The sequence below is a fragment of the Scardinius erythrophthalmus genome, assembly GCF_964197995.2.
Source record: "Scardinius erythrophthalmus genome assembly, chromosome: 23".
NCBI classification, from domain to species: domain Eukaryota; kingdom Metazoa; phylum Chordata; class Actinopteri; order Cypriniformes; family Leuciscidae; genus Scardinius; species Scardinius erythrophthalmus.
In genome coordinates, this window is record NC_138243.1 from 3,228,760 (window position 1) to 3,252,578 (window position 23,819).

General features: G+C 40.4%; 1 protein-coding gene across 1 annotated transcript in view; it reads left to right on the forward strand.

The window, feature by feature from the left end:
- slc12a2 (solute carrier family 12 member 2) overlaps nucleotides 1-23,819 on the forward strand; it is a 73,007-nt gene that overhangs the window by 35,779 nt on the left and 13,409 nt on the right. Inside the window, exons 2-20 of the mRNA XM_081354753.1 lie at nucleotides 105-224; nucleotides 2,184-2,259; nucleotides 2,508-2,603; nucleotides 9,095-9,234; nucleotides 9,343-9,453; nucleotides 9,548-9,656; nucleotides 10,150-10,274; nucleotides 10,374-10,458; nucleotides 10,537-10,706; nucleotides 12,157-12,264; nucleotides 12,383-12,506; nucleotides 12,595-12,696; nucleotides 15,460-15,615; nucleotides 15,824-15,923; nucleotides 19,083-19,194; nucleotides 19,989-20,129; nucleotides 20,744-20,850; nucleotides 22,120-22,199; nucleotides 22,569-22,691. Coding sequence (XP_081210879.1) covers nucleotides 105-224; nucleotides 2,184-2,259; nucleotides 2,508-2,603; nucleotides 9,095-9,234; nucleotides 9,343-9,453; nucleotides 9,548-9,656; nucleotides 10,150-10,274; nucleotides 10,374-10,458; nucleotides 10,537-10,706; nucleotides 12,157-12,264; nucleotides 12,383-12,506; nucleotides 12,595-12,696; nucleotides 15,460-15,615; nucleotides 15,824-15,923; nucleotides 19,083-19,194; nucleotides 19,989-20,129; nucleotides 20,744-20,850; nucleotides 22,120-22,199; nucleotides 22,569-22,691 — 2,185 coding nt within the window. The remainder of the gene's footprint in view (nucleotides 1-104; nucleotides 225-2,183; nucleotides 2,260-2,507; nucleotides 2,604-9,094; nucleotides 9,235-9,342; nucleotides 9,454-9,547; nucleotides 9,657-10,149; nucleotides 10,275-10,373; nucleotides 10,459-10,536; nucleotides 10,707-12,156; nucleotides 12,265-12,382; nucleotides 12,507-12,594; nucleotides 12,697-15,459; nucleotides 15,616-15,823; nucleotides 15,924-19,082; nucleotides 19,195-19,988; nucleotides 20,130-20,743; nucleotides 20,851-22,119; nucleotides 22,200-22,568; nucleotides 22,692-23,819) is intronic.

Consider the following 23,819-nt stretch of genomic DNA (forward strand, 5'->3'; position numbering starts at 1 on the left):
AATGTAGGTTGGAGGCTTTCTGTCTAGAGCAGTTATCAGCATGTTATTCTATAAAGTCTTCACATCAGATGTATTAATACCTGTGTGTGTGTGTGTGATTGCAGGAGCCGTTTGAGGACGGGTTTGCTAACGGTGAAGAGCTGACCCCTGCCGAGGAGGCCGCCGCTAAAGAGGCGTCCGAGTCCAAAGGGGTGGTGAAGTTCGGCTGGATCAAAGGAGTGCTGGTAAGATGAGTATACCAGTCAGAGTCAGGCGAGTTGATGATGTATGACACTTTGAATGAGAGGGTCGTTTGACTTGTGACTTGTGGCAGCCATTTAAATCAAAGACAGGAATGTTGATGAGTGAGACTTTCCTGCTGTGGGTGATAATTGATCTTTCATGAGTTTGCTATATCTGCTGCCTGTAGAGACTCATATTAGAGGCTGAATGTTAAACTGTCATGCTGTTGTAATGTTTACTATGCTAATGCTCTCAACAAGCTGTGGCTTTGCTCAGAACAGATTATGACACAGGAGGGGGGATTTGAATCCAGAAAAAGCTTTATGGTTCACAGATCTGCTCTGCTTCTTGTCTCTTGGTCAATATTTTGACAGGTCTTCCTCGTCCTTGAAGTTGTCCTCATTTTCACCTTCCCAGTCTTAACATTTGACACCAAACAGCTTCTCATAGTGTCGACAAGTGAAAATTCATTTTCATCCAAAGTGTCTTTCAAACCACGCAGGAATTCATTCAGTGTTTGAAAGCGTTGTGTGTTTAGAGGACTGCTCCGGGTTCTCCCACGGCCTTTGCTGTGTGATGTCCGTTACCTCAGAAAAAAATCAACTCTTCCCTCAATAAAAAAGAAAAAAAAAGAAAAAAAAAATTGTATGTGGAGTAAGGCTCTTACAGTGAAAGTGCAAGAACAGTTAATGAACATTACAGTCCATGCTGTTTAGTATCGCTTAAACATTATTCACATGAGACTAGTGTGAAAATCACACACTGATCTGTGTGAAGTTATTTATAATCTCTGAGCTTTGCTGTCAAGACCATGTAAACCCAGAGACTCCAGAAAGAGACATGATGTACTTGGAGCAAACTCACACACAAGAATTACAGTAATAGTCTTTAAATTGAATAAAAGTAGCACGTAACCAGAAGTTTATCCACCTAGAACAGTAGGCACGCCACTAAAAGATAGTTTAGATGCTTTACAGATCAAATAAACCACTTAAACACATCAAGTCACCTTTATTTCTATAGTGCTTTATACAATACAGATTGTTTCAAGCAGCTTTACAGAGATAACAGGAAAATAATGTATTTCAGTTGAAGTCAGTTCAGTGTTGATTCAGTTCTGGATCATCAGTTATTAAATTAGTTCATTTCATCTATAAATCAGTTCTGCAAAAATGATGTCATCGTCCAGCTCAGTTCAGTTCTCACACAACAGCGTCAGATCAGTAATACGACTGAATAATAAAGGGTTAGTTCACCCAAAAATGAAAATTCTGTCAGTAATTACTCTCCCTCATGTTGTTCCAACCCCGTAAGACTTTCGTTCATGTTCAGAACTCAAATTAAGATATTTTTGATGAATATCAAAAGTATATCTCACTCCTTCATAGGCTAATAGGTAATCGAAATCTGCCAGCCCAGAAAGTTAGTAAAGACATCGTTAAAATAGTCCAAGTGACTACAGTGGCTCAACCTTAGGTTTATCAAGCAACGAGAATACTTTTTTGTGTGCAGAAAACCCCCAAAAATTAACAACTTTATTCAGCTATTAATGTTCTTCCGTGTGGGCCTCTGAGTGAGTTCACAAGAGTAACATGACGCATGCGCCAGAACTGAGAAGTTGACCGAATTACTGACAGAATTTTCATTTTTGGGTGAACTAACCCTTCGAGGTTCCCCAACATAACATACCATCTCTGTTCTGTTAAAGCCTCTGGAGGTCTGGGAAGGTTTATTTCTTCTGTTACTCTAACAGTGATAACTCTTTTCTGGTGTAATGGACATGCTGTCTATAGACTTAAGCCCACAGCTTTCCTTCAAACACGGATGGGTTCCTGTCCAGAGGTCAGAGGTCACTGGTCCCGCTGAATGCCACGGCCGGTCCGTGACCTGGTTTGAGAAACGGCTTTGGTCGTTGATGTTCTTGTCAGCATGAGTCTAAACTGCATCCTTCCTCTGTGCAGGTGCGCTGCATGTTAAACATATGGGGTGTGATGCTCTTCATTCGAATGACATGGATCGTGGGCCAGGCTGGAATTGGTAGGTTTGACTTTGGTCGGCCGTGTGAATTAGCACTTCAATTCACAAGCAAACTCTTGTTTTCCATCGAGCTGCAGTCATTTGTCATGCACATGCTGAATGTCGCTGTGAGGCGCTGTGAGTTGACCGGCACCGCACCGGAGAACACTTATGAAGCCGGGCGCACACGGCTTGTGTTTAGTGCTGTCTTTGAGGAGCCATGAGTCGGCAGAGATGTTCACTGTCCTTTCACATTTTTATTTTCACAGCATACTCCTGCATCATTGTTATAATGGCAACGGTTGTGACTACCATCACAGGCTGCTCGACGTCTGCCATCGCAACCAATGGCTTTGTACGAGGAGGTAATCTATAAAAGATTAAATGTGCATTGACACTGCATCAATGTAAATCACTGATAATAATTCTTATCACACAAGGGACCCTTTGAATGGTCTTTGTTTGGATAAAGTTATTCACCATGTGCAAAATAATTTTTTTTTTTTTTTTTTTTTTTTGTCATTTGGTGTCTGTATATATGATCAAATACCCACTTCAAGCAGGAACACATCTAATCAATCATGACACAATATGCATTTAATGCATATATTTCTGTAAACATCCAGTAAAGCTGCACGTCTCTGGTTAAATTGAGAATCACTATTATTTAGTTTCAAACAGAGATCACAATTGTCCCACGATTCTGAACAGATAACTAAACAAAATAACATGTAACCGACTAGAGTTTTACTAATCATTTACACAAATTATGGAAATAGTGTTGACATTCAGACAGATGAGTCCTCTTTGCACTCAACATAAAAAATATAATGGAAAAGAGGAGACTTTCAGACTTTTGCAGTGTTTTGTCATTTTGTTCTTTAGGGTCTGGAGTAGTATGTTCAATAAGAGATAGTAGTTATGATTGTAACAGGGTTGATTCATAACCTGCGGCTTTTTTTTCTCACACAATTGCGAGTTTACATCTGACAGTTCTGACTTTTTTTTTCAGAATTGCATGTTTATATCTCGCAATTCTGACTTTTATAACACGCAATTGGGAGATATAAAGTCAGATTGCCTGATATAAAGTCGCAAATGTGTGTTAAAGGGGTCATATAATGCCATTTTTGTACAAGCTAATATGATTCTTTAGGGTCTAAATTAAAAGTTTGTAATATACTTTAATTAAAAATTCTCATTAGTATTGTAAGAAAACACTAATTTTACCTGCTCAAAAACAGCTCTGTTTTCAGCACGCCGTTTCAGTGCATACAGCTTTAAATGATAATGAGCTTTGCTCACCCCGCCCCTCTGTTCTGTGCGTACACCAATTCTAACACAATAACCACGCGTTGTTCATTATAAACGTGGGATTATGAATTATATTGAGAACGTCGTACATAGAAAACATGCCGTAATGTACCCGGAGTGTAAACCTTAGATGCATTCATCATGAAGCGTGCAGCAAGGTTTGCAAATTTGCAAAGATTAATATAAATACTAATATAAAGGTTAATAAAACATTACACTCACATCTTCTGGAGGTTCAGCAGTAACACGTTGGTACCGATCCGTTTTTTCTCGTTTGTAACGCTGTCTGATGTGAAATGATTCACGCAAACAGGAAAGCGAAGACGATCGTGGGGAATCCCCGTGAGGGAATCCCCGCGTCAATCCTTTGGGCATATCGCTTCAAAAACAAAACTCAGCCACTGCATCTTCAATGGCTCAGATTTAGGAACATCCAAATGACTGCTGTGTTCCTTATTACATCGAAGAACAATCGCAGACGCCATTATGCTCATAGACAGCGCTCCAGTGAGGGTATCAACAATGACGCGCGGACTATGATTGACAGCTCGCTCATGAGCGAGGGCGGGTGTGTGTTGAAACGCTGCAGCTGTCAATCACAATCGTGGGAGGGGCGTCCGACCGTGTGACGTCACACGGTCGAACGGCTTGATTTCAGAGAGGATCAAACATATAAGGAGATTAAAAAAAAACCACTGGATGGATTTTTATCATTTTATGATGGTTGTGTACAGGCACTGCCAACACACATTTCAGTACAATCAACTTGTAAAAGTGCATGTACCATTATATGACCCCTTTAAGAATTGTGAGTTTATAACATTGAATTGCGACTTTATATCACGCAATTCTGACTTTATATCTCCCAATTCTGAGAAATAAAGTCAATCGCAATTCGCAATAAAGAGAAATCGCAATTGTGAGATGAAAAAGTCGTAATTATCTTTTCAAATGTTTTATTCTGTGGCGGAAACAAGCCGGTGGACCTGCAGCAACCAGCTCAGTTTAGCTTGAGAGCAGCTTCACTATGGCGGGTCACACTGTACATTCCCAAACCATGGGTTAACATCCTTATTTGCAAATGTTCAGTGTCACTGATTGGATGAACGCAGCACGCAAAACGTTTTCATAAAGGCTCTAGCATTGCTCCAGAGCAGGATTTCATAACCCCAGGTAAAAGCGGTGCTAACCTCACTTCTAAATTAGCTGTGTTTAGAAGGACGATAACCTGGGCTTAGTGCAGTGTGAAAAGCCCTTTATATTGTCCCTGAAGTCTTCGGAATTGAGTTTTTTTGTTTTTGTTTTTTTTGGCTGCGTAGTCTTTTTTTTTTTTTTTTTTTTTTTTTTACTCTTTGCTAATTGTCTCTTATCTAATTATTTCTGAGTGCATAAGTGTGATGACACATCTAACGAAAGCTGAAGGTACACGGCATTACGCTTCTAGTTCTCACAGCTTGTGGGGAAATTCAATAGTGTTTTGAGATCTCAGGGTTTTTCTCTCAGGTGATTGAGCAGTTCACTGGCAGTCTGGAAGTCAGAAATGGATAGTTGACCCACTCTTTACTCTCACAGTGTGAAAGCGATATCAATATTTTTCCATGAGCTCCTCAGGCATTAGTTATGAACCCAGTCATGAGAGGGTGTGTATTTGTAGGATTGGGTTTGTTTGAGATGCTCATGGATATTTATCTGTCGCTGCCACTCTTTCCAGATAATTTAAATTTTCCCACACTCACAGGACATTATATTTACTGCTTGACATATTTCCTTTTTCAGCATTGCATGCAGGTTTTTTAATAGTGTGTATAAATGTGCTAATGCTTCGTCACTGCGGTGAGTAGCCGTTAATCTGAGATTAGGCCTAATCGTCCCTGGTATTTCAGTAATTTATAAAACACCCCCCCCCCCCCCACCACACTTTCAGAAATAAGATTGATCTTAAATGCTCACTCGAGTCTGTGCCAATACTCAATCTGGGCACTTTTTTTTTTTTTTTTTTTATGGGGTGTGAATCTTTTGGAATCTCATGATTTGATTACAATCAATTCTTGGGGTCATGATTCAGTTAAAAATTGATTGTCAATATTGAATACAATTGTGTAGATTTTATTTGCTTTTCAAACTCGTTTTTGAATTTTAATTTATTGTCCCCGGCCCACCTTTTTATATATATCTCATGCTATTTCTGTACTTCAATCAATTTATAATAATAAATCACATTTCCTACCTTTTTAATTTTCTAGGATATTGGTATCACTAGTTATATTGTTTTTATTTGTTCTCATGGTAAAGTTTTGCCATGTCTGTTTATTGTATTGTGTTTTTAAGGGCCATGATTTGCTTATTTGTATGATGTATGGCAACCCTACACTGGAGCTTTAATGAAGAGAGGGAAGAGTTCAGAGAGTAGACGGAGAACAGCAGTATGCAAACTGAACAGAATCTACCATTAGTGAAATTATGTAATAAGGTCGTTTAAATTGCACACACCTCATAACCGCATTATTATTTTACTCAAGCCCAGTGGAGACTGAGACGCTGCTCAGCCTTTTTATATTCGCCTCTCAGTGCTTGAGCTCTTTTGCATCATTAAAATCTGTGATTATCAGCTGGTTCCGATCAGTGTCCGATCCTTTAGAGTTATACATTATTTAAGCCTGTTTTCTATTCATTAAAATATTGATATGAACTGCTGTTGTCAAGTAAGCTTCATTTAAATAGTGTGTCCCCCGTTGCAAGCCTGTGCGCTCTCTAAACTGTTCGGGTGCTGCACTGGTCTTTTTTTAAGAGATCAAAAGAAAAATCTTTAGACTTGGTTTTAATATGGCAAGTTTTTTTTTTTAAGCTTAGCTGAGAGTACTGCACTTGTTATTGGTAACCCAGTATGATCTTATCCACAGGGGTACGTGCTGAGCCCCTTCCTCTTCTCAGTATATACTACACACTGTGACTTATCATTCAGGCACACAGTTTTCAACTGGTTTGTTGTGACTGATCTGATGGCACACAGACAGCAGGGAGAAAGCAGTGCTTCATGTTTAATGATAACCTGTTATAAAACCCCATGACAGCTAAATAAATAAATTCTTAAACGAGAGAAGACAACACTTCTCATGTCTGTAAAAGGGTGTGTGTCAAATCAAACTCGACAATATTTGTTAAACATGGTTTTGTGTGGCGAATAAACTCATTGCAGAAAGAAGGAAACCATCAAAACTTGCTTGAGGTGAGCCACTGACTTGACTCGCTTGAGGTGAGCCACTGACTTGACTCGCTTGAGGTGAGCCACTGACTTGACTTGAATGAGGTTGAGCCACTGACTTGACTTGAATGAGGTTGAGCCACTGACTTGACTTGAATGAGGTTGAGCCGATGACTTGTCTTGAATGAGTTGAGCCACTGACTTGACTTGCTTGAGGTGAGCCACTGACTTGACTTGAATGAGGTGAGCCACTGACTTGACTTGAATGAGGTGAGCCACTGACTTGACTTGAATGAGGTGAGCCATTGACTTGACTTGCTTGAGTTGAGCCACTGACTTGACTTGAATGAGGTTGAGCCGATGACTTGTCTTGAATGAGTTGAGCCACTGACTTGACTTGCTTGAGGTGAGCCACTGACTTGACTTGAATGAGTTTGAGCCGATGACTTGTCTTGAATGAGTTGAGCCACTGACTTGACTTGCTTGAGGTGAGCCACTGACTTGACTTGAATGAGGTGAGCCACTGACTTGACTTGAATGAGGTGAGCCACTGACTTGACTTGCTTGAGTTGAGCCACTGACTTGACTTGAATGAGGTTGAGCCGATGACTTGTCTTGAATGAGTTGAGCCACTGACTTGACTTGCTTGAGGTGAGCCACTGACTTGACTTGAATGAGTTTGAGCCGATGACTTGTCTTGAATGAGGTGAGCCACTGACTTGACTTGAATGAGGTGAGCCACTGACTTGACTTGAATGAGGTGAGCCACTGACTTGACTTGAATGAGGTGAGCCATTGACTTGACTTGCTTGAGGTGAGCCACTGACTTGACTTGAATGAGGTTGAGCCGATGACTTGTCTTGAATGAGTTGAGCCACTGACTTGACTTGCTTGAGGTGAGCCACTGACTTGACTTGAATGAGGTGAGCCACTGACTTGACTTGCTTGAGTTGAGCCACTGACTTGACTTGAATGAGGTGAGCCACTGACTTGTCTTGAATGAGGTGAGCCTCTGACTTGACTTGAATGAGGTGAGCCACTGACTTGACTTGCTTGAGGTGAGCCACTGACTTGACTTGAATGAGGTGAGCCACTGACTTGACTTGAATGAGGTGAGCCACTGACTTGTCTTGCTTGAGTTGAGCCACTGACTTGTCTTGCTGGAGTTGAGCCACTGACTTGTCTTGCTGGAGTTGAGCCACTGACTTGAATTGCTTGAGGTGAGCCAATGACTTGACTTGAATGAGGTGAGCCACTGACTTGACTTGCTTGAGTTGAGCCACTGACTTGACTTGAATGAGGTGAGCCACTGACTTGACTTGAATGAGGTGAGCCACTGACTTGTCTTGCTTGAGTTGAGCCACTGACTTGTCTTGCTGGAGTTGAGCCACTGACTTGTCTTGCTGGAGTTGAGCCACTGACTTGAATTGCTTGAGGTGAGCCAATGACTTGACTTGAATGAGGTGAGCCACTGACTTGTCTTGAATGTGGTGAGCCACTGACTTGAATTGCTTGAGGTGAGCCACTGACTTGACTTGCTTGAGTTGAGCCACTGACTTGTCTTGCTGGAGTTGAGCCACTGACTTGTCTTGCTGGAGTTGAGCCACTGACTTGTCTTGCTGGAGTTGAGCCACTGACTTGACTTGAATGAGGTGAGCCACTGACTTGAATTGCTTGAGGTGAGCCACTGACTTGACTTGCTTGAGTTGAGCCACTGACTTGACTTGAATGAGGTGAGCCACTGACTTGTCTTGCTTGAGTTGAGCCACTGACTTGTCTTGCTGGAGTTGAGCCACTGACTTGAATTGCTTGAGGTGAGCCAATGACTTGACTTGAATGAGGTGAGCCACTGACTTGTCTTGAATGTGGTGAGCCACTGACTTGAATTGCTTGAGGTGAGCCACTGACTTGACTTGCTTGAGTTGAGCCACTGACTTGTCTTGCTGGAGTTGAGCCACTGACTTGTCTTGCTGGAGTTGAGCCACTGACTTGTCTTGCTGGAGTTGAGCCACTGACTTGACTTGAATGAGGTGAGCCACTGACTTGAATTGCTTGAGGTGAGCCAATGACTTGACTTGAATGAGGTGAGCCACTGACTTGACTTGAATGAGGTGAGCCACTGACTTGACATGCTTGGTTTGTGTGCACTGCAACTTGAGACTTGCTTGAGACTTGATGATAGGGACGTGTGACCTGCCCCTAACTCTGCTGTTCATGCATTCAAAGTGGTATGATTTTCACAATATTTTTTAAAAGTCTCTTAACAATGCAAAGGGTGACAAATAAATCAACCTTGAATTGTCTTCTGAAAGTTGATCTGTTTTAATATGTGTTCTTCAGGTGGAGCATATTACTTGATATCTCGAAGTCTGGGTCCAGAGTTTGGCGGCTCCATTGGTCTGATTTTTGCCTTTGCCAATGCTGTAGCCGTTGCCATGTACGTCGTTGGCTTTGCAGAAACTGTTGTTGAGCTGCTCATAGTAAGAGACAATTATATTCTCGCACACAATGCTCATAATTTATTGCTTTAATATGATTGTGTATAGAATGGTAGATAAAATAATCATAATATGTGTTTTTGTCTTTAGAGTTCTGGTGCGCTCATGTTCGATCCAATTAATGATGTGAGAATCATTGGAACCATTACGGTCATCCTGCTTCTCGGCATCTCAGTGGCTGGAATGGAGTGGGAGGCCAAGGCAGGACATTTATTGCATATTCAGTTTTCTTTGAACATTAGCCAGTTTCTGACCTTTTGAATTCATGAGTTGTCAACATGATTTTGTTTCATAGGCTCAGATATTCCTCTTGGTTATTTTGATCACTGCCATTTTCAACTACTTTATTGGGTCCTTCATCCCTGTTGAGTCCAAGGAGAAATTTGGATTCTTCGGCTATGATAGTAAGTGCGATGTAAAAATCATCTAGACCGGTGGTTCTCAACTGGTTTGTTGTGACTGATCTGATGGCACACAGACAGCAGGGAGAAAGCAATGCTTCATGTTTAATAATAACCTGCTATAAAAATAAATAAAATCTTAAAAGAGAGAAGACAACACTTCTCATGTCTGTAAAAGTTTTGTGTGGTGAATAAACTCAATGCAGAAAGAAGGAAAACCATCAAAATTCAAGAGACACAGAAACTATAATGACAAGCCTTCTGATAAATAAATTAATTACCATTTGAAGGCCACTTGATATCCAAATTAAAACTTTGGTCTTTAATGAAAACCATTTAAGAAACAGTTGTTCAAGATTCTTGTCACGGGCTACTGGTAATTTTTTTATTTTTTTAAAGTTTTTTTTATTTTTCATGTGGTGTTTTCTCTCTCTATTCATCATTCACCTTGTTTTTTTATATAACGTAACTACATAATTATCCAACCTCTTTTTAGCTGGCATCTTTGCGGATAACTTTGGCCCAGACTTTCGTGGACAAACGTTTTTCTCAGTTTTTTCCATCTTCTTCCCGGCGGCCACGGGCATTTTGGCTGGTGCCAACATCTCAGGAGATCTAGCAGTGAGTGTTGCCATTCATTTCCTCACCACATATTTATTGTTCCTCACATACACAGTTCGTCACTGCCAAGGATCTCTGTATATGTGTAATTTCTCTTAGGACCCTCAGCTGGCCATCCCAAAAGGAACACTTTTGGCTATTCTCATAACGGGCCTCGTGTACATTGGTGTGGCCATTTCTGCAGGTAAACGCTGTTAGAATCGCATATCATATGAAGTAGTACTGTATGAGTTGTTTTCTGATTTGATTCATTTGTTGAAAGGTGCTTGCATCGTGAGGGATGCTACAGGTATTGAGAGTAACATTACTCTCAGTGGTATTGTAAACTGCACTGATGCAGCCTGTAAGTTCGGCTATGACTTCAGTTCCTGTAAACAAATGGATGAGGGAGGAAAGTCTGGCTGCAAGTTTGGCCTTCACCATGATTTTCAGGTACATCATCAACAGCAGACACTTTTTCTACATTATCACTGTTCCAAATCCTAGTGATTTCCCTGAGCAGCATTTTTAGCCTTCGTAGTTGTACTCCTGATGCAAAGACTCTTCCACATGCTAGACTTTGGCCAAAATAAGGTATCCAGCAATACACTTATAAAAGGAAGAGAACGCACCATGATTAGCTTTGAGAGTTTTGTGACAGGCTTTACTTTATATTTGTGTGCGCTATGTATTTTTGTTTGTTAGAGTGTCATTATCTACATGCTAGGGGTGGGCGATCTGATGACTTTATATCGTGATCGATATTGAAGATGTCCACGATCTACTTTTCAAGCGAATCATAGAGATCTTGATCTTTTGTCCTAGTAATTTCGGGACTTTTATTTTGACGGCTCTGCGATTGGCAGCGCCTGAGCACAGCGGTCACATTCTCCGTCTTCATTAGTTTACGGTCTCGGTTTAACAGTTTTGTCGAAATACGTTACTGGAAAAACTGTATACGAAAGAGTATCATAGCATTTGCTTTCATATTTTTAGATAAAGGCAAACACTATTAATACTTTCTCATTTACTGTCAGCATTCAGCATATGCGCATTTACATCATTTAAACGAATCTTTCAATATCTAATAAACATTTAATTTCACAAACCTTGAAGGCTTAGTTGAATCCAGCTGTCAGATATTCTGAAGTCAATCAACGTGTTACTGTGTGTGACTGTCAGATCAGCTTCACTGGAGACGCACGATCGACAAACTTTAAACCCTTGATTTCAAACTATGCTGGGCTATATTCAGTGGCCCACTGTCATATTCATGTCATTTTCTCTGTGCTCTATGTAAAATTAGTGTTAGCTTGTCTTTTTGACCAGATTACTGAGTGCCCTGTTGATTACAGTGTTTACTTCCTTTTTATTCATATTTTTTCCAAACAATTTCTTTATTTCTTTATATAAAATACAGTAATATGATTACGGAATCAAGAAGTTACAATCTCAAGTAAGTCGGTTTAATTTAGAGATGCATTTTTTTTTATTAATTTATATACGTTTTCGGCCAGTCTGCTCTTTTAAGATATCGGCATTGGCCTTCAAAATCCAGTATCGGTTTAATGACTATTTTGACAACTAATTGTTTAATGCAAGACTGTGTTTTAAATTGTGAAAATAGATCAGTCCATAGGCTTGTTCCAATCTGGATATTCTCGATAGTAGCCTACATCTCAAAATTGGGAAGATTGCGATTCAGATCGTGGTTGTTTGTTATAAGATTGTGATATGAAATTTTGGGAAGATCGCCCACCCCTACTACATGCTGTCAAATGTCTCTACTGGAAGCCCTTGTGGTTCATGTGTGAGCGCTCAGAATCACTTCCATTACAGTAAGGACATAAACGCATTAAGAAAGACACTGAAAGGTTTGGTGACTGAATGTCTTGTGCTAAAGGTCATGAGTGTGGTGTCGGGCTTCAGTCCCCTCATCACAGCAGGGATCTTCTCTGCGACCCTCTCCTCCGCCCTGGCGTCTCTCGTCAGCGCCCCGAAAGTCTTCCAGGTGGGTGTCATCTCCAGTTAACAGTAGTGTAGTGTGTGGTTCCACTCAAGTGCCTGTATGAGCTCAGAAATGTTGGAACTTGTCTTGCTGGTTTGAAGGATTTTTCCATTTCCCTCAGGCTTTATGCAAAGACAATATCTACCCTGGAATCGGTGTTTTTGGGAAGGGCTACGGCAAGAACAACGAGCCCTTGCGAGGATATTTACTCACCTTTGGCATTGCCTTGGCCTTCATTCTCATTGGTAGGTGGAAATAAACTAATCAAATTGTTTTATTCATCACAGATGAGGTCACTTCACTCTGGCCTGCACTTGTTTTTCATTTCTCCAGCGGAGTTGAACGTCATCGCCCCCATCATTTCCAATTTCTTCCTGGCATCATACGCCCTCATCAACTTCTCTGTGTTTCACGCGTCACTGGCCAATTCCCCCGGTAAGACTTTCTTCTACTTGTACGAGTTGTAAAACTGAACCGGTTGAGTTGTGATGAATTCATGCTGTAGACAAGCTGGGTCATGTCTCCACAGACACCAGAGTGCTCAAATATCATTAGTGTCAGTATGGCACATCTCAGCATTCATTCTCTGAAGTGTGAGGAATTTAGATTTTGAATGTTGGGTGCAGTTTTTTTATTATCTGTCATTTTCCATGAATGGGTTAAAGAAGGGGGACTTGAAACTGACAGTTGTGTTATTTCAATAAAGCGTCAGTGAAATGAGGTGCTTTAAGGCCCTGATCATAATCACCACAGATCAGTGGTAGTTTTCTGGTTTGGCAAGCTGTTTTGAACTCCTGAGACAAACTTTGTGTTGGCCTGATTTTGTTTAATATGTTGTAACACCAGTTTGTTCTTGGATTTCGCTAGAAGTATATAACGGCCTTAACATTCAAATATGATGATGTTGATCCACCTCAGGAAGTCATTTTTTTCCATTTATAATAGCATATATTTGAAACTCTTTTACTAAATTATAGGGGCATGTCTAAACCTTGATTTATGTGATTATCATTACTTGCTAGCAACAAATATGTAATAACCGCATGAATGAAGTCCTAGGTAAAATGAGTTTAGCCTTAATTAGGAATAATGTGACCATATCCAAAAGATTAACAGTAATTAACTGTAATTCGCAGAAGGGTAGAGTGGTTGAGCTGGATAAATGCAGTAGAATTGGAGAGAATGCAGTAGAGGTGTGACGAGACCCTTATCTCACGAGACGAGACACGAGATTGGGTTCACGAGAATGAGACGAGATTTTTGCACAATATTCTATAGAAATCCTCAATGAGAAAATTCATGACTGGAAAAATAGTCTGCAGGTACATTTTGAAATGTTTTAACTAATAATCTAGTAATGAATGTAATTTCAGTTCTACTTTATGATTATGAATTATCAAATGCATTGAAAGACAACAATATATAAGCACTGTAAAAGGTTTTGCCACAAACTCAACTGACTGGCTTTTCTCCTGTATGATTTAACATAAGTCTCTTCAGAGCTTACTGTACATTTATGAGCTTCCAGAATTTCTGATCGAGGATGTGTGTGACCTTATAATTGAACTCTTTTCCACAAATTGAACATAGAAATAAAACAACATAAATAACTCAAATATTTTTCTCTTAGTCTGATTATGCTTGCACTTGCACTTAATAAAAGTACTCTCTCAGTATTCAAAGTGCAAACAGAGACCAGAGCTACAACTACACAGTCCAGAGATAGGACTGATATTGGGAGACTGGCTATTGTATGCAGCCTAATTTGCGCGCATCATGGAGCTCGCGCTTTACTTTCACTTTCAGATTCGCGATTGCACATACTATTGTGTATAGGGAGCAGCGATGCTGAGCGCGCATTCTACCAGATAAGAGATCTATCAGTCGCTTCACGAATCATCCGCCATCATCACGCGATCAGTGAACTGTGTCCTGCTGCACTGTGTGCGACTGCAACTCGTGCTGGATGAGCAGAGCAGACGTTTACAATAGTTTACAATGGTTTTTATTTCTATAAAAAAGCAAAACGACAGTGGAGGCGGGACCGCGGTGGGTACCGTAATGTCATGTGAGTGTAGCGGTGGCATATTCGATGCTAATTTCACCCTCACGCTCCGTCATGGCAATATCGCGAGACAACTTTTCACTCGACGAGAAATCTCGTCACATTTAAGTTTCGCGAGATCTCGTCACACCCCTAATGCAGTGATATGGTCTTCCCATCATGCTACGAGGGCTTCTCACGGAGTTCACAAAACTTTGCAAAGTAACCGTTCCTATGTAAGGAGAGGTTTTTGTTGTACTGTAGAGAGTGTTACCCAAACCTTTAATACTGAATGAAAATGAAAGTCTTTTCTTTTCTGAATGGCATCTTGTAATTGACTGTGTTTCTTGTTTTTGAAGTTATAATTTTACACATTTCTTTATTCTTTGTGTAAAGAGGTTTGTTTTTCCCTCAATACCAAAGCTCTAGAAGACCAGCAGGTAGATATCTTCACTTCTGACACTCTATATAGTCTTGCATGAACATAAAGGGTACGTGTAGATTTCCCACATGATATCTCACACTCACAGACACCATTTAAAACGCTTCTGTACCCTTTATGTCATGTAGTTTCTGTAGCATTACAAGGTAATCGTGACTCCACTAAATCCCATTACTCTAGTACATGTCCTGTGTTCAAGAACCCTGCCTAGCTGTGGTAACTGCTATGTATCCTAACTGATGCTAACTTCATTTAATCAATTCTGTTCTCATGCTTTTATAAAACTGTGACATTTCAACTGTATTGACTGTGACTGATTTGTGTTGTAAAGACTCTAGAACATTGAGAAGCTTTGACACCGTTAACAAGCTCGTATGAAATCTTCTGCTTCTGGACGCTGTTCAGAGAGACGTCCCTTCCCCACTTTCACTAGCAGCTCTCAGTTGTCCTGTCACACACACCCGTGTGCCATTGTTTGTGTCCCATACTGTTATGTAACTTGGCAGAATGGCACAGTTAGCACATTCGTACCACAAAGAACTATTGTTGGTTTTATCCCAACTATTCGTTCTGATATGTTGGCTCCAGTTGATGGTTGTAATAAGGGTATTTTAACTTTTTACCATGTTGCCAAATCCTAACACATAGTACCTCAGGCCCGCTGGGTTTTGACTGGAGATCTCTAAGTGTTTGTTCCATGTTTGTTGGGCAGGATGGAGGCCGAGCTTCAAGTACTACAACATGTGGGCGTCTCTTGCTGGGGCAATCCTATGTTGTGTCGTCATGTTTATCATCAACTGGTGGGCGGCCCTCTTGACCAACGTCATTGTCTTATCTCTCTACATCTACGTCAGCTACAAGAAACCAGGTGAACATACTTGAGCATCAGTCATGTGTTCTTCAGCACAGACATTTCTAACTAATGCCTCCATGGGTTGTAGTTCTAATGATGGCATTCTGGTTTTGGGAATTTGGCTCTTTATGAAATTATGTATAGCTTTATGTATAGCTACTTTGAAACGATGTGTATTGTGAAAAGCGCTGTACAAATAAATGTGGATTGAACTGAATTACAGATGTGAACTGGGGCTCGTCCACTCAAGCTCTGACCTATCATCAGGCCCTGACACATAGTTTACAACTGTGCGGAGTAGCGGACCACATCAAAACCTACAGGTAAGAGAGCCTGTGTGTGTGTGTGTGTGTGTGTGTGTGTGTGTGTGTGTGTGTGTGTGTGTGTGTGTTTTATGCTTGTTCTACCTGTAATTATTAATTGTAATTGTAAAAACTTTATTCATCACTTATTTCTATAGTGTTTCAGATTATTTTCCCCCTTTGGTTTAGTTTCCTACTGAAGGCTTGTTCTGATGATCTTGACTCGTGTATGTGCTGGATTTATTCATTATCACACTGAATGTATTTGAGGCTGTTGGTGCTTTAAGGCTGGAATAAACTACATGACTTTTAAAATCTGCATCATGCACTAAACCAGTGTTTCTCAAACCTGTCCTGGGACTCCCGCCATCACACTTTTTTGGTGTCTCCCTCATTCAACACACCTGATTCAACTAACCAGCTCATCAGTAGCAATTGCAAGGCGAGGGCTGCGTCTGAAAGCTGATAAATGCTGCCTTCGGAGGACTCGTTCAATGTTGGCTTCACCTCCTGTCTTCTGAGATACTGTCATCTGATCGATTTTTGAAAAGCATAGATGTATCGTTCGCTGCAAAAGTTACCTACAAAGTTATTGTCTGATAAGGCAGCGTTTGCGCATGAAGGTTCCTCACGAAACTGATTTCGGATAGACTTCTTAGGCAGCGTAACGGTTTAAATATCTAGAATAAAATAGAGCGAGCTTTGGTAAAAACTAAACATATTTAATTACTCGCTAGAAATGACATAAAAAAAAGTGGAAAACATTGGTCAAAAACGTACACTTACACACAAATTGTCGACCAACAGCAAAGTTCAGATGCCATCCTTCTTTTTCTAGCTCAACTGTCACAGAATGGAAAGCACAGGATTGTGGGATATCAAAGGCAGTGAAGGATACATCTATGCTGGTTTCACAAATTGACGCAGCCCTTTTATTGCAATCTCTTCTAATGAGGCAACAAGTCGGCTGCCTACGTTTTCGGACGCAGCCTCGAGTTGTGTGTGTTCAATGAGGAAGACATGCAACATGTGCAGAGGTGGGGGGGTCACAGGACAGGTTTAAGAAGCACTGCACTAAACGACACACACCACCAGATTTTAGTATCAGATGTTCCGAACGCAACAAACTTGTGCTTAATTTCCTAGAGATGCATGATAAATGACAACAAGACAACAAAAATCGTCAATTCAAAAAAAATATCAGACGTGTTTAATCTCCGACTAGATGAACTCATAGTGTGAAGTCTGTTGATTTTCTGTGAAGTCTGTGAACTTCGACTGCCCAAAATCTGCAGACTGGCTTTGACTTTCAGCAACTAGTGTTGACCTTTCCAGACTGCAAACCGGGGCAAAAGTTGTGTAGTGTATTCCAGCTTTCAGATGCTTTATCCATGTGCTCAAGCTCTAGAGAAGATGTTCAAGATGACGTGGAGCATGTCATCTGATTTAGTGTACTTTAGTATGTTTATCGTTACTACGTTGATAATGATTACAAAGTTGACAGAAAAAAAAAAGGAACTGTTTCTAGAACAGTTCCAAAGGACTTTTGCTGTGTACCACTTACAGTTCCATCCAGACGCCGGCCGTGACCCACCAAAGCGTTTTACACATCACTTAACTGGGCTGAATAATAGTTTGATAGTAAGTTTATAATTATGAGTTGATTTTAGTAATCACTCAGAGTTAAAGTCCCCCTGTAGTCAATAATTTTATACCTTAAAACTCATCTTTGATCACCAAAATGACATATTTAGTTGTTGTTTTTTTTCCTTGAAAAAAATTCTTCATGCCTTAAAATGGCTTGAATGTAACTCGACACCCTTGCCTCATTTAGTACACTATGAATATGCAAATGAGGGTTACAAGGTAGTTTGTGACTTCAGAAACACCAGCGATTTCAAAACCGTGTTTTTGAGACTGTCTTTGGTTCACTGCAGTTTTAAGGAGAAAACTCAGCAATGGTGTCGACTTATGATTTTACACATGGTTTGTCTTAAAGCATATTAAAAACAACTTATAGACATATAAACAACATTAAAACTTGATTTTCACCACAGGGGGACTTTAATAATGATCTATCCCCTAAACCAAGTCGTCATACATTTTTATTTTTTTATGTGGGCTCAAAAGAAAAGCCATAAGGTAAATGACAAAACACAGTTAATTGCTGTACATAACATTTGTAAAAATGCAATGCACATATAACAAATTATTAACTTAACATATTTAGAAGAAAATTGTCAGCATCACAGTAGCATGGAGTATGGATAGTAAGTGCCAGAAACAAACCCTCCACATACTGAAATGGAGATTGATTTTCTACGTTTGATATGGAGGACCTATGGAAACAATTGCAAAGTATTCCTGCACCATGCAATGACCAATGTGACAAAGCTTCAAACCAAGGCAATAATAAATGTTTAATTCGAAGTATATGTTATGGATAATTTATTCTAATGGACCTTTTTTGGTTTTACCTTACCCCTAAACATTGACTATCCCATTAACTATCAAACATGTACTAGCATGTAGTTAAGCAAAGTGCCATCCTAATTCATAAATCTGACTCTGGCAAAGAGCTTGACTGGTTCAAGCTTGAAAATCTTTGCCATTGATTGTTCAACAAAAAGTATATATTTTTCTTTAAATGCTATCAAAATATCTAAAATGATTTATTGACTAAGACATGCATGAAAAATCATAATGGAATTGATTGAGGGAAAAATAGATGTAATAGTGTTTTGTTTCATTATGAGTGCTCTAGATTGACTGATCTTCAGTGCGTGTGTGTGTGTGTGTGTGTGTGTGTGTGTGTGTGCTCAGACTGAATCACATGTTGAGCGCAGAGGAAGAGTTGCTAGATCCTCCAGGGTCAGAGATTACCGTTTTTCTGACAGTACCTTCAAATCAAACGCTTTACCCTCTGCATAATCCTGTTTTATTCTTAACATTTTTGCTTTGAAGCTCTCTAATCTGAGCGGTGTGTTCTGCACTCGACTGGACCGATGACCCTAGAGGTCATGAGAAGAACCTAATGCACGGCACACTATGTGCTGCTTTTGCTTGATGTCGCAGTTTATGGCGCTTTGTACATTGGCGTTCATTAAAGTGTAATGTTCTGAGGATCTCGCGGTGTGTGACGTTCAGATGACATGTGCTGGTGTGGTGTGTCTCTTCTAGGCCTCAGTGTCTGGTGATGACTGGAGCTCCAAACTCACGGCCAGCCATTCTTCATCTGGTCCATGCCTTCACCAAGAACGTGGGTCTGATGGTGTGCGGTCATGTGCGCATCGTGAGTACCTTCTGTAACGTCTGATATCTGTCAATACGTGGAGAACATGTGGTGTGTGTGTGTGTGTGTGTGTGTGTTTAGGAGCGAGTAGAATGTTGTGCGATCCGTTTTTGACTGTGCTAATTGGCACATGTTCTTGGAGTAATAAAACTTCCCTGAACTCAGTGGGGACAGTGATTATAGTTGTTGAAAATAAAGCGTCTCCTTTAGGGGTCCGTGTGGACCATGCTAATAGTGCATTGTCTGGAAAAGCTTCCATGAGCTCATTTCACATAACACGTTCCTGGAATCAAAATCGCACCAGGTTGGTTGAAACCAGAAACCAGCGCCTGGTTTCTCCAAGTTTTTTTGTCCATTCTGTCACTGATGGAGTTTGGGTTCTTGTCACTGTTGTCTCTGGCTCGCTTAGCTGAGGACACTTAATAATCAACAGTATTATTGATATGACTGTACACTGACACTGTTGAATGAGAACTCAACTGAGCTGGACGATGACATCGCTGTTTTCTGCAGAGCTGTTTTATTCATGAATTGAACTCATTTAATAATTGATGATCTTTACACAGTTATAGAACTGAATCAACACTGAGCTGAACAATGACTCTGTTGTCTTTTTAGAGCTCTTTACAGCAGAACTGAACTCTGTGTGCATCACTGATCATTATTTCCCTGTTTATCCCTGTGAAGCTGCTTTGAAACAGTCTGTATTGTAGTGTATAAATAAAGGTGACTTGATGTTCCTGTGGCATCACTTCATCTGGTCTCTTTCCTTTGGTTTCTGTGTTGGTTCACAGAGTTCTCGGCGGCCCAACTTCAAGGAGTTGAACAGTGATATGGTGCGCTACCAGAGGTGGCTCCTCAACAACAACTCCAAGGCATTTTACACACCCGTGGTGGCTGAAGACCTTCGACAAGGAACACAGTACCTGCTGCAGGTGCGTGTGTGTGTGTGTGTGTGTGTGTTTTCAGTTCTGAGGGGTTTTTATAGTCCTTTTCACAAAAGATTTGTTTAATACTTGTTTTTAGGATCTTGCTCACTGGTTAATTTGAATTATAATTTTTTGCTTCTCCTACAAGTTTTGTCCAATATTTACCAAAGTTGGCTCACATAATGTGCATGTCAATCCTTACAAAGTTACTGCATTTTTAACTTTAGCGTTTTCATTGGTCAGAAGCTCATTTGCACCAATTGGACTAAAATCCCTTGGCCTTTTTGGTTCCTGCTCAGTTCAGTGTTCACGTGACCCTGTAATCTGCTCACTGTGGACTTCTATGCTTTAACCTATTTTAAGATATTTACTTCTGCTGTGCATTTGCTGATTTGACCTACATTATGGGGCCAAAACTGGCTTCCCAAAAACTGACTCTCTACATTATTGGACATGCTAACTGTGGCAGTAAATCAAAAACACTGAATAAGCATACCAAATGTTTTAGTAAAAAATGCAAATGAGTTAGGTTATAGAAAATGTCATGAGCTCAGTATTAAAACCATGTTTGCCTATGGAAAGTCCTAATAAACCAAAGTGTGTGTGTGTGTGTTTTACAGGCTGCTGGACTGGGTAGATTGAGGCCCAACACTCTGGTGCTTGGTTTCAAAAATGACTGGCGTATTGGAGATATAAAGGATGTTGAGACCTACATAAACCTAATACAGTGGGTTTAATCTTCTGTTTCAAATCAATCCACTATTAATAATTATCCTCTTGAATTAGTGTGTCATCAGTTTTTACTATGCTCTAGTACAGTGATACGAGTGGTTTGTTTCCTGAAATCTGGTTACGTCCCAGAGTCATCCATGTAACATGAGTTTCTTGAGTTTTTGTTTTTGCTGCAGTAGAGCGAGAAATAGATGCAAAAATGTGCAAAGCAGCTTGTGCCCGGGGCAGCAGTGGCTTTAAAGACACTCGCGCTCAGAAATGCTTGTACATTATCTACAGTACTTAATTTGTAAATTAATTATTGCAAATTATTAAAAGGCGCCATGACCGACACTGACCAAACAGCTTAGGTTTTCCCAGAACACACACAATGACTATCACTGAACTGTCAGAGCACCCTTCACAAGTTTCTGCACAGCTTTAACTAAAGCCTAGTGTATTATCCTGTCATGTGTGTAGCTGCACTGAGGCCAAGAATCATTCAGTCGATCAGTGATATTCTCTCACCGATGACGTTGTTGCCTTTTCCATGACATGGATTTCTGATTCTGACTGATCAAACTCCCGTTGCTCGTGTCTCCTGCTATCCTGATTAGTATTAGCAGTTCTATCGGGATCTCTTTTGATCAGAAACACCATCAGCTTTAATCATGGATATGGAAAAGGAATATATGCTTGACTGTCTTTCTGATATTTGGTGATATTAACTTATTTTTATGAGAATAGTTCATCAGGGATATACACTCTCTTGAACTTAAGAAAGCTGATCAAAAATATATATGCTGAGGGCCAATAGCAAAACATAACCTCCAAAAATAAATACATTTGCATTAACCCGCGCTTGCTCAGTCTCTCACACACACGCACGCACTGTCACCATGTTATGCACTTGTTTATGCCGGATCATTTAAAAACAAATGTCGGAACGCAAAAATCCAAAATCTGACATTTTCCGTAACAAGATCCAGCTCAGATTAAGCACTGGTATCTACACACAGTAGTTCCTTGAGGCGGACCACTCCAGTGAGGAGCTGTTGCAAACCTCACAGCACAATGTTTGAACATTTATATATGTTTTCTGACATTGTTTTTCATAAATGTGCCCTGTCCTTTTCAGGTGCACTTATGTCTGTCTAGTGCATATACAGCTGATGAACGTCTGGTAGAGGTTTATGAGCAAATGCAGCTTTGAAGTAAATGCTTTGGGTCTTCCTCCTGAGAGACACTAACTCTTGTTTATGTGTGTGTGTGTTTGTGTCTGTAGCGATGCGTTTGATTTTCAGTATGGCGTCGTCATTCTCAGACTGCGAGAGGGACTCGATATTTCTCACATTCAAGGCCAAGGTACAGTGCTGTACAGTTATTACTACATTAACCAGTCATTTCTTAAAATAAGCATATTTTGACAAATGCTGTTGAGTTATTGTCTGTTAGCTTCATGAGAGTGTGTAATCAGTGGGTCACTAGCTATGAACTACCCAAGTATGATATTGATTCTGTTCCTATGAGAGGGAATGTAAAGGAAAGTATTTGAACTCTTTAAAGTCTTTGAGACAGCATGATGTTCACAGCTGGACATGCGTGATTATAGACATTTAGTGTTTGTGCGGATGAAATTGTCCATGTAATGAGGTCATTTTCTGTTAACTTGCCGTTCACGCTAAATTTGAATTTGCCTTGACCTAAAAGCTGAACTTTGCATCGTCTCTAAAGATGATTCTTCAGGTTTGAAGGATGTGGTGGTTTCGGTTGACATGAGTAAAGACTCGGATGGAGACTCGTCCAAACCCTCCTCCAAGGCCACCAGCGTCCAGAACAGCCCAGCCGTCCAGAAAGGTTAGCAGCACCTTCTCTTCTCTCTGTGTTCATGGATAAGCTCTGGTTTTGAAGTTGCACTTGTTCTTCTCAGAGTTATATGTATCCTTTAAATAATCTTCTGTTCTGGGAGAAAATGCTGAAAGCGAAATCTCAGATGAGAATATTTCCCAGGAGTTCAGTGTTCCTCTTCGGCAGCAGTTGCTCAGAGCAGAATGTATGTTGACCTTCTGATCCCTCATGTCCCTTTGGGGCCGGTTCTCATCAAAAGCATTTCACTTCCTAACTCATCCACACTCCATGTGTTTTCTGAAATGTCTGCCCAATACAACACAACAAACAACAAAGCGTGTTCTCAGATGTGTGTGAGCTGGGAACAGTGCGAGTGTTTACACGGCTTGTCATGTTTGTAGTTAGTCTATGATAAATGACTTGGAGGGCTGAAGTTTGGGCCCTCTCAGCACCATCTGACATCGCCGGGCTCTCTGAAGGCTGAGAAAATACTCATAAAAAACAAATATAGCTGCAAGCGGCGATCAGCAGGGGTCAAGCAGATGAGGAAACTGGAGATATGAGCAGAACTGCCACACATGAAAGGGTGTTCTCTGTAGACGGACCGCTTCATTGATCAGATGCGTTGAGGATTTTAGTGAAGCAGAATCGGCTGGAATTTGGCCTGTCACCAATTTTCCTAAATGTGTATTCACAAAAGTGTTCAGGTCTTCCCCACACCTGAAGTGTTCATTGGCTTGTATTTGCCAAATTTCTAGGACAACACTGACAACATTAATTGGTTTCTAAATGCACATTTGATTTGGGTGAAATGGGACTAACAGCCCTTATGCACTGTTGATACCCCAGATGATGTTTGCGGGTAAAAAATTTAATAAAAATTCCCTTCATCTAAATGGCATGATACTTGCGAAGTAAACGCATACAATACACAAACAACCTGCCCCCAAAACCCACAAAATCACACACGAAAATGAATGGGCGAGACAAGTTGCTCTATCTTGCATAATTTGTCAAAAACAAAAAACAAAAACACTTCAGCTACAATGCAGAACACACAGAAATCAAGTGACACCATTACATATCCGTAGATGGAGAACAAATGCAAACACACACATTGAAACGCATAACACACAC